The sequence below is a fragment of the Leucopleurus acutus genome (assembly GCF_964270905.1).
Source record: "Leucopleurus acutus genome assembly, chromosome: 12".
Taxonomy (NCBI): Eukaryota; Metazoa; Chordata; class Mammalia; order Artiodactyla; family Delphinidae; genus Leucopleurus; species Leucopleurus acutus.
In genome coordinates, this window is record NC_139154.1 from 51,581,490 (window position 1) to 51,593,156 (window position 11,667).

At 42.7% G+C, this 11,667-nt stretch overlaps 1 protein-coding gene across 1 annotated transcript in view; it reads right to left on the reverse strand.

Annotated features, from left to right (window-relative positions):
- Nucleotides 1–10,048, reverse strand: part of CAPN13 (calpain 13) — a gene marked incomplete at both ends in the record, with an annotated part of 58,852 nt that extends 48,804 nt beyond the window's left edge. The window contains 1 exon segment of the mRNA XM_082851438.1: nucleotides 9,851–10,048. Within this exon segment, the coding sequence (XP_082707564.1) occupies nucleotides 9,851–10,048 (198 nt within the window).
- Between the last annotated feature and the right edge of the window lie 1,619 nt (nucleotides 10,049–11,667).

Here is an 11,667-nt window from a genome sequence, read left to right on the forward strand (position 1 = left end):
TAGATAAACCATTAGCCATACACATCAAGAAAAAAAGGGAGAAGACTCAAATCAATAGAATTAGAAATGAAAAAGGAGAAGTAACAACTGACACTACAGAAATACAAAAGATCATGAGAGATTACTACAAGCAACTCTATGCCAATAAAATGGACAACCTGGAGGAAATGGACAAATTCTTAGAAATGCACAACCTGCCAAGACTGAATCAGGAAGAAATAGAAAATATGAACAGACCAATCACAAGCACTGAAATTGAAACTGTGATTAAAAATCTTCCAACAAACAAAAGCCCAGGACCAGACGGCTTCACAGGCAAATTCTGTCAAACATTTAGAGAAGAGCTAACACCTACCCTTCTCAAACTCTTCCAAAATATAGCAGAGGGAGGAACACTCCCAAATTCCTTCTACGAGGCCACCATCACCTTGATACCAAAACCCGACAAGGATGTCACAAGAAAGAAAACTACAGGCCAATATCACTGATGAACATAGATGCAAAAATCCTCAACAAAATACTAGGAAACAGAATCCAACAGCACATTAAAAGGCTCATACACCATGATCAAGTGGGGTTTATTCCAGGAATGCAAGGATTCTTCAATATATGCAAATCAATCAATGTGATACACCATATTAACAAACTGAAGGAGAAAAACCATATGATCATGTCAATAGATGCAGAGAAAGCTTTCGACAAAATTCAACACCCATTTATGATAAAAATCCTCCAGAAAGTAGGCATAGAGGGAACTTTCTTCAACATAATAAAGGCCATATATGACAAACCCACAGCCAACATCGTCCTCAATGGTGAAAAACTGAAAGCATTTCCACTAAGATCAGAAACAAGACAAGGTTACCCACTCTCACCACTCTTATTCAACATAGTTTTGGAAGTTTTAGCTACAGCAATCAGAGAAGAAAAGGAAATAAAAGGAATCCAAATCGTAAAAGAAGAAGTAAAGCTGTCACTGTTTGCAGATGACATGATACTATACATAGAGAATCCTAAAGATGCTACCAGAAAACTACTAGAGCTAATACATGAATTTGGTAAAGTAGCAGGATACAAAATTAATGCACAGAAATCTCTGGCATTCCTATACACTAATGATGAAAAATCTGAAAGTGAAATCAAGAAAACACTCCCATTTACCATTGCAACAAAAAGAATAAGATATCTAGGAATAAACCTACCTAAGGAGACAAAAGACCTGTATGCAGAAAATTATAAGACACTGATGAAAGAAATTAAAGATGATACAAATAGATGGAGAGATATACCATGTTCTTGGATTGGAAGAATCAACATTGTGAAAATGACTCTACTACCCAAAGCAATCTATAGATTCAATGCAATTCCTATCAAACTACCACTGGCATTTTTCACAGAACTAGAAGAAAATATTTCGCAATTTGTATGGAAACACAGAAGACCCCGAATAGCCAAAGCAATCTTGAGAACGAAAAACGGAGCTGGAGGAATCTGGCTCCCTGACTTCAGACTATACTACAAAGCTACAGTAATCAAGACAGTATGGTACTGGCACAAAAACAGAAAGATAGATCAATGGAACAGGATAGAAAGCCCAGAGATAAACCCACGCACATATGGTCACCTTATCTTTGATAAAGGAGGCAGGAATGTACAGTGGAGAAAGGACAGCCTCTTCAATAAGTGGTGCTGGGAAAACCGGACTGGTACATGTAAAAGTAAGAGATTAGATCACTCCCTAACACCATACACAAAAATAAGCTCAAAATGGATTAAAGACCTAAATGTAAGGTCAGAAACTATCAAACTCTTAGAGGAAAACATAGGCAGAACACTCTATGACATAAATCACAGCAAGATCCTTTTGACCCACCTCCTAGAGAAATGGAAATAAAAACAAAAATAAACAAATGGGACCTAATGAAACTTCAAAGCTTTTGCACAGCAAAGGAAACCATAAACAAGACCAAAAGACAACCCTCAGAATGGGAGAAAATATTTGCAAATGAAACAACTGACAAAGGATTAATCTCCAAAATTTACAAGCAGCTCATGCAGCTCAATAACAAAAAAACAAACAACTCAATCCAGAAATGGGCAGAAGACCTAAACAGACATTTCTCCAAAGAAGATATACAGACTGCCAACAAACACATGAAAGAATGCTCAACATCATTAATTATTAGAGAAATGAAAATCAAAACTACAATGAGATATCATCTCACACTGGTCAGAATGGCCATCATCAAAAAATCTACAAACAATAAATGCTGGAGAGGGTGTGGAGAAAAGGGAACACTCTTGCACTGCTGGTGGGAATGTGAATTGGTTCAGCCACTATGGAGAACAGTAAGGAGGTTCCTTAAAAAACTACAAATAGAACTACCATATGACCCAGCAACCCCACTAGTGGGCATATACCCTGAGAAAACCATAATTCAAAAAGAGTCATGTACCAAAATGTTCGTTGCAGCTCTATTTACAATAGCCCAGAGATGGAAACAACCTAAGTGCCCATCATCGGATGAATGGATAAAGAAGATGTGGCACGTATATAGTATGGAATATTACTCAGCCATAAAAAGAAACGAAATTGAGCTATTTGTAATGAGGTGGATAGACCTAGAGTCTGTCATACAGAGTGAAGTAAGTCAGAAAGACAAATACCATATGCTAACATATATATGGAATTTAAGAAAAAAAATGTCATGAAGAACCTAGGGGTAAGACAGAAATAAAGACACAGACCTACTGGAGAACGGACTTGAGGATATGAGGAGGGGGAAGGGTGAGCTGTGACAAAGCGAGAGAGAGACATGGACATATATACACTACCAAACGTAAGGTAGATAGCTAGTGGGAAGCAGCTGCATAGCACAGGGATATCAGCTCGGTGCTTTGTGACCGCCTGGAGGGGTGGGAGGGAGGGAGACGCAAGAGGGAAGAGATATGGGGACATATGTATATGTCTAACTGATTCACTTTGTTTTAAAGCAGAAACTAACACACCATTGTAAAGCAATTATACCCCAATAAAGATGTTAAAAAAAAAAAAAACGAGAGAGAATAAAAACGTGGATTACACAGTCAACTTTAGATATTAGAAAGACCAAAAGAGCCTCACAAACATAGGCGGAAAGAAATGATAAACAGAACAACTGGTGAGTTACAAAATAGAAACACAGCAAGATCAGTAACGCAAATATTGAATACATTGTATTTGGGGAGAAGGTTTACTTAGACCCAACCTTTGGCTAATATGCTAGAGAAACCCAAATAAAATTAGAAATAGAAAGGAGGTTTTAGCAGTATAAAAACATGATGTAAAATTCTATACTAATCAGTTTAAGCATACTGATGATTTTCTGACAAGAATTAACATGGCCAAAATGATCCAAGTTGGTAAATAACCTGAAAATCAATTAACTTGAAACTGTATTTTTAAATGATCAAAGAATATCTCCCTGTTATCTCTGTCAAGGCTTCTAAGCTCAAAATTTTCTTGCTGAATTCTCTCAAACTTTTAGAAAATAATTCCTGTGTCGCTTACAGTTTGTGTTTAAAAAAAGAAAGAATCCTGCAACTGGTTATTTTAAGAAGTCAGCACAGCCTGTATGCCCAACCTGAGAGAGAGAAACACACACACACACACACACACACACACACACACACACACACACACACCACATCACAGACTGATTTCATTTACGGAAATATACTGAAATAAATACCCGGCAAATGAATCAACAATAAATTATACAACTAACCCACTACCATTAAGTAGGGTTTGCCATAGAAATGCAGGATGCCAGGATGGTTTCCTATCAGGATATCTAATGGTATAAAATACCATTTACATGGGCCAAAGGAGAAACAATTGCTATCTTTCCAATAAATGCCTTGAAGGCATTTGATAAATGCACAACTTTCTCTGATTTACCAAAATAACAAAATCGAAAATGAAAAAAACCAAAATTTTAGTTAATTAGGAATAGAAAGATACTTTATGAAAATTAAAGGATAATTATTTCAAATCGAAAATCAATTGTCAACATCAAATTTATGGGCAAACACTAGAATTGTGTGCATAAAAGTTAGGTACCAAACTAGCATTTTTTATCTCCTGTCCTGAGCTGCCTGTTCCTTCCTCACTCTGGGCTTTAGAGGGGTCCTGGGTGATCCAAAAAGAGCAAAGGTAGGAGGAGACAGAAATTATACCCAGAAGCATTTCAGTCTGCCGGGCTGACTTTCTGAGACCAGGCCCACAGAGAAAATAGATCAAGATGGTTGGTAGATAAAAATCCCCTGGCTCTGGGCAGGTCCCCTGTCACTAGGTGGGCTGGGCACACCAGGGCAGTTAGAGAATGTGGTAAGACTGGTGATGGGCAGTCTGTACCCCGAGTGTGATTTAGAATCACGCAGGAGCTTCGCAGGCATGGAGACTGCTGGAGGCCGCCCCCCATGACCTGGATTTAGTAGGTCAGATGGAGGTAGAGTTCAGGATCCACACAGCTCCTCAGGTGATTCTGAGGCCCAGCCAGGGCAAGGAGTAGGTTCAGAGAGGTTGAGTGATTTATCCTAGGTCCCACAGGAATCAGGCTGTGCACCAGGCACTCCGCTCCCATAATGCCTTCCCCATGGACCACACTGGCAGGCAGGGTCTTCAGTGTTTTCTGACTCTGTGAGATGGACTGGCCCTTTGAGGTCTCTGCAACATCATTTGTACAGAAGGAAGCTGTGATAGTTCATTTTCTGTGCCAATTTGACTGGCTCATGGGGTACCCAGATTTTTGGCTACACACTATTTTTAAGGAGTGTTAGCATTTGAATCAGTGGACTCAGTAAACAAGATTGCCTCCCCAATATGGATGGACATCATCCAATGTATTGAGGGCTTGAATAGAACAAAACGTAGAGGAAGGGAGAATTCACCCCTTCTCAGCCTGACTGCTGAGCTGGGACATTGGTCTTCTCCTGTCCTGGGACTGGGAATTACATCATCAGCCCCCCTGGTCCTCAGGCCTTCCCACTTGGACTAAACTACACCATCAGCTTCCCTGGGTCTCCAGCTTGCAGATAGCAGACCTTGGGACGCCTCAGCCTCCATAATTATGTGTGCCAATTCCTCATAATAAATAAATCAATAGGATATATCTATATAGGTCCTGTTGGTTGTGTCCTATAGGAGATCTCGACCTCTCCCCTCTCCTCCTCCCTCTTCCCCTCTGCATCCACACCCATAACCCATACCTGAAGTGGTACCAAACAAGGCACTCCCCTGCAGTTGTCCCTGGAGGTGTCCCTTCTAACACAGCATCACTTCCTATGTTTTGGACAGCGATTCCTGTGTTCTTGTCAAAGGCTCCTCATGCCCTCCCCGAGATGGTGTGCTGCTCTTGGATGAGGAAACACCCGGTTTAGCGTGCTGGTCTTCAGACATAGGCCCTTTCAGCCGGTGGCCACAATTCAGGCTGCGCCAGGTGGCAGCGTCACTCCCTTTTCTATTTTTGCTAGAGAACTTTGCTTTATCGGAATCAGAGTTCTTTGGCTCCGTGGCAATTGGCTGTTGGCATGCTCTCCTTCTGTCGCCTTCTGCTACCTGTTGCCTTCACAGCCTACATTCAGAGCGCCACTTTGTTAACCCCTTCCTTTCCGGAGTAACTCATGCTGAAACCAAGGTGAATCATTTATAGTAAATGATCCTTTCGGAAACTCTGCTCTGGCTACTTGGAAGATGAACGTCGGTGTCTGGGGAGGCAACACTTCATTCTGGGATGGCCACAGGCCAAAATCCACAGTGGGGCTGGGTGCTGAGTCCTGAACATGTTTTGGGCCCCCAGCCCATTCTTCAGTTGAGAAATGAACATGTTTTTCACTAAAGAATGGGGACAAAGATGAAATTTCAATTCCTCCGTCTGACACAGTGGCAACTCTGCTGTGAAGATCTACGTCTACAATTCTGTGTCTTCCAATATGGTAGCCACAAGCCATATTGGCGACTTACATTTAAATAAAATAAAATAAAATAAAATTAAATTAAATTAAATCAAATCTGCAATACCTCAGTCACACTAGCCCATTTCAATTGCTCAATACCAACGTGTGACTAGTGGCTACTGTATTGGCAGAAAGGACATTTCCATCATTGCAGAAAGTTCTACTGGACAGTGCTGATCTATGGAATGAGGATAATAATATTATCTATCTCATAGGCCTGTTATGGTAATTAAATGAAATGTTGTATGTAAAGTACTTAGATTAATACCTAGCATAGGTACATGCTCGATAAATGGAATTTGTTATTATTCATGAAATAAAATTTTTAGAAGAAAGTGACTCTAAGTGCCAAATTCAGTTTGGGGAAATATCACGTAGGGTCTCCAGGTATAAGTGTAATTCTCAGCGTTGTCTCTTGCTGAGGCTGGTGTTGCAGGAAACACTGAGGAGGATGAGGAGTTGGATCCTTTCAGTGCCATTTGCTCCAGGCACAGTCACAGGCATTTACAGAACCTGACTGCCTGCTGGTGGGGGGAGGGGAGGGTGTGGGGAGTGGGTTACCAATTCCTCAAACCCAGAAAAGCTGAAGGAAGCAACAGAAGGAGCTTCTACAGCAGCAAAATGGATTAGGGTTAATTGTTAGAGAGAGGGAAGACAAGAAGAAGGAAGAGGTAGGCGAAAGGAGAGAGAGAGAACATGAACTATGGGATGCGAAGCAACTTTGCTTCTTCATGAGGCGTAGGAAGCTGAGCCTACTTTCATGCCCCTGACTCTTGCACTGTTGTTGAACCTGCCTAGCCTAGATGAGTACGCGAGGTAGAATGATACCCATGATGGTTTAACAGTTGCCTAGAGTATGAAGCTTTCCCATTATCTAGAAAAGCCCAGAATGCAGATATGGCCTAAGGAGCCTTGCTGCCACCTCAGCCATTATATAACTGAAGTTTAGGGGATGCCAGTCAGGCCTCTGGTTAGGTACTGAGCAAGCTTTAGATTGGGAGGCAACCTTCTAATAGTGATAGGCAAGAAAACGTGAGAAGAAAAGCACTACGCACGCTCCCTGCCAGGCTACCCTGGCCTCCCCAAATGGTTTCCTCTGACCCACATTTCTCCTTAAAAGTGTGTGCTGAAATTGGCTGAAGACTGAAGCTGAGATGACTGGACAGTGAAAGCCCAAGAAATCCCAGAGGATGGCCCCTGTGGCTGCTACTCTATGCCGTCCCTCCCAAATTGGTCATAGTAACAATAGCTAGTGTTTAGTAAGTGCTAACAATGTGCTAGACAATGTTCTAAGTATTGTCTTCATTTATTCCTTAAAATAATCTTGTTAGGTACTGGTACCATTTTTATCCTCATTCTTTTCACCTATAAAAATGGAAAGAAGGGCAGAAGATAGACAGGGATTGATTCCGTTACCCAGACAAAGTAGGAGATTCTATTGGTGCACAAGGTATTATTAGCAGCAAACAGGAGCCTAAAATACATCACGAGCTTATGATGAAGCCTTACAGGAGGCGATACAGTTGTGGTGTTAGGAATATGTCTCAGAGCCAGACTCCAGGGCTCAAATCCCAGCTCTAACACTTTAGGCAGGTCACTTAATTCTCTGTTTCTGTTTCTCAACTGTAAAATGGGGCTAATAATAGTACCTCCTCATAGAGTTATTATGAGGATTCAGTGAGTCAAAGCACCTAAGGCCAGGCCTGCCATGTGGTCAGCACTATCTAAGTGTTGGCCATTACAGGTAGGATTGCTCCATGCTGGCTGGAGCTTCTCCTTCAAGGCTCTTTTCAGTCGCAGCTGTGAGCTGTGGCAGTTGAGGACGTCACCATGTTTAAGGGGTGAGTACATCAGTTTTCTCCTCCACCATCTTACTCGGAAAACAGGTCAACTCAAGAATTCTCTATTATACATGTAGAGCTTGAAACCCATTTCAGGTGCCTGTGGACAGAACCATTCATTCACTCACTTATTCATTCACCCAAATCCTAACAGAATCCTGTGGGGCACACAATCCTATGTGAGGAATAGTACCATATGTGGAGTCAGAAATTTTAGTTTAAATCCTGGCTCTTTCCCTCACTAACTGTGTCACATTGTGCAAGTCACATCACCTGTCTGAACCTATTCTCTCATAAAACTGGGAAAGGACATGAGACAAAGTAAGAGAAGACACATGGAAAGCTCTGGAAAATACTATACAAGCGTAAGTGCTGACAGTTGTGATAAGGGATACAAAGAGATATGACATATCCACATATACATTATACAAGAAATGTTGGAATGAAAAATGACCCCCTGGTAGAGCCTTTGGATGGGTAAAAGAAGAACGGGAGTAGAAAGTATCTGGCCCCTGGCTGCCTCTGTTTTGGGTTCCTGGAATGATTCTGTGTGAGTCATTTCATTTCTGTTTGCCTCAGTTTCTCCTGGACCTCAAAAGACATCACAGTTTGAGATGTTGCTGGAATTAGATAATAAAAAACTCTCAACCCTTTCTAAATAAAAATGTTATAAATTCTTTAACACTATAAATATGGTCTCACATCTATTGCTCAGTACCTTGTGAAAAAAAAACATTCTAAAAGAACCTCATCTGAAAATAACAAAGGGAGAAAAATATAATCCTTCCAAGCTCTAAATAGAGTTCTCTGCTCAGCTCTCCTTAGGAGTGAAGTCCACAAGTAGGGAGTCATTGTTGGGGACTTATTGCCTCTGGATGGTAAGATGGATTCTAGAAGCTTGAAGCCCCCCCCATCTTAACGAAGTAGCATCCTAAGCCCCACCTGATCCCCACTCACCCTCCCCTTCCCCAAAGCTACAAATTGGTCCTGAGTTAGGACAGGAGTTGTTACCTCTAGAGTTTCCGTCTTGTTCTCTGTCATCAGAAAATACCTATTCTGTATAACCTAACCTGGCTTTATTGAGTGTGTTGCACAGAGTGCTTGGCATTTCATTCGCATTCAGTAATGCTTGCTGAAATCATAATCATCAGCTTACTAGACATTAGATTCTCTCCTCTTATTCTAGGTTCTGCTGGCTGCTTTTGGAAGCATGAACAGGAGGTTTGAGCATCAGGGCCCTCAAAGTGGCCCTTAGCCAGGTCCTCTGCGTCAATGAAAATGATATTATGAGAATGTCCAGTGGGCTGAGAAATTTCCCTTGGAGCTTCATGCCCTGAAACTGAGATAGTTCTAGAAAAAACCAACAGGGCTCACCTGGCTTCAAGGTGGAGTTAGCGGTCGTCTACTGGGGTGGGGGAGTCGGGGGGTTTGAACATTGCCGTGAAATACCTCCCTAATTCTACAGCTGATGTTCACAACTCTTTCATAGGTGATCAGCCTTTACAAGATTGAAAATACAAATACACATGACAGAGGCAAGGCAACTGCTGAAATTCATCCTATTATATAAGTGACTGACATGTTATCTTCCCTTTGAGTAAATTCTAATAAGGAAAGAAAAAAGATAAAGACAGTGATACCTGACAGATTAAAGAGTGATGAAGACTGACAGAGGGGCGCATTTACGGAGATTGAAGAGACCCCACAGCTGCTACTACAGTCCTCCTACCCATGCGTTCCCATTTTTTATGTGGGAATCCTGAGGCATGTAATCTAGTGACATGCTGTCTTAGAACTGGGGTCCTGCTTCCTGGTACAGGGTCATTCCATCCCACTGTGGATACAACTCTGTAGCTGAGGGACCAGATGAACTTCAGTCTCCTTCCAGTTTGAGTTGGGCCAGCCCTGAAAACCAGGTCTCAGGCCCCTCATTTCAGGGGGAGGCACCATGGGAGGCAGCATGTCAGAGGGTCCAGGAGCTGGGCGCGTCCCTAGAGAGGAGGTTCACTTACGTTTAGCCGCATCCAGCTTAGGCTGGAGAGGTTTCTTCCCTTGAGCAGCTGTAGACCTATGGAGTAAGTCTCAGCAGCGAATGTCTCATGCTCACACAGCAGCCCTCTGTTTAGGCAATAATCCCGCAAGGAGTAAAAGTCCTGTTGCCTGAACTTGACGATGGGGGTCTTGGCTAGAAGCTCCTGGTTGTGCGCCATGACTCTTCTTGGAAGAGGTATAAGGTCTTTCCCTTTCAGTGAGAAAAAAGATATTTTTAGGGGTAAGCCGTCAAGTCCTTTGCATCATTAGATGTGAACCCTTGAAAGGCACTCAGATGTCCCCCACTTTTACAAGTGAGGAGACAGAGTCCCAGATCAGTGCTATCCCTGGTGACACAGCCAGTTGGTAGGTGAGCCCGGACTACAATCCAAGCATCCTTCCTTCTAGTTCAGTTTTCAGTCTGCTGTACTGAACAGCTTCTCAGGATGCTCTTACGTGCGTGAGAGACTATTCGTACATGAATGAACATTTATTGAGTGCTGACTTTATACCAAGCACTTTTCTGAATGCCGGCAATCCAAAGATAAATATGACACGATCTTTATCCCCTGGGGGCTCATTATCAAGTGGGAAAAACAGATTAGACATTTCAACAACAAGCTCTCATTCAACAGAAACTGTCTAATTAAAAATGTGTACAGAGTCCTGTGGATGGATATAAAGAGGAGAAGCTAGGAACTGCCAAGGAGAGTCTGGGGTGGTTCTCCCACAAGCACTGACGTTGGAATTGGCCTTGAGGGAAGAAGAATTTGCCAGGTGGAGAACTGGCAGGTAGGTTAAGAAAAAAAAAAAAAGTCCCTTCAGGTGCCCTGAGTAGCAACTACATGGAGGACCAGGAACTGGATTGGAGAAATCATGGGTGTTAGAGGGGGTGGGAGGGGTTGGAGAGGCAGTGGAGTGAGGGTTGGGAGTAGAGAGTTTTGGCAGACAAGGCCAGGAAGGTAGGTTGGAAAACTGGACTGCTTTCGTTTTATGCCCTGCAAGCACCGCAGGGCCACTGGAGAGGTGGCTTATGGTCAGATCTGTGTATGGGATCGTGGAGCAAGTTGGAGGCCATACAGCAGGATGGGGAGGGTCTGAGACGGGGCAGGGGCTCGGAGGCTGCTGCATATTTGTCCACGGGAGAGACAGTGTTAGAGCAGCGGTAGTGAAGATGGTGGAGAGACAGATTCCAGAGTCATTTTTTAGGTAGAACCCATAGGATCCGATGATGAATATAGGGGCGGGAGGTTGAGGATGTGGGGGAGGAAGAAGAGGCAGCGCAGTGAACAATCAAATGAGCTTTGAAGTTTGCTCTCTGCTCTCACCACCTACCTACCGGTTCTGCAATAGTGCGTTAGTATTCAAGCCTGTGAACCTACCTCTCCACCTGTATGGATTAATGATACCAATCTCAGAGGGTTTATTGCTGTATTAAATGACATTGGACCTAACAGACTGAACAGAGTGAGTGGCAAACAGCAGCCACTCAGTAAATGTTGGCGTCCTAATTTCTCTAAAGAGCAGTCAAGGTAGCCTGGATTTTCTTGTCCGGGAAGCCACAGGGGTGTAACTGATGCCATTTACCAAAATATGCATCACATCCTCCATCTGCAAGGCAAGCTGGCTTGGATCTGAATCCTAATCCACACTTACTAACTGTGGGACTTGAAAAACCTCTTTAGCCCATAAAGTCATGCTTTTCAATCTTCTTTGACCAGGGTCTATAAAGGTGACACAAAAGACCGGAAGGTCCATATGTCCTATCCATAACCACTTCACAGCGAAAAAGGAATCA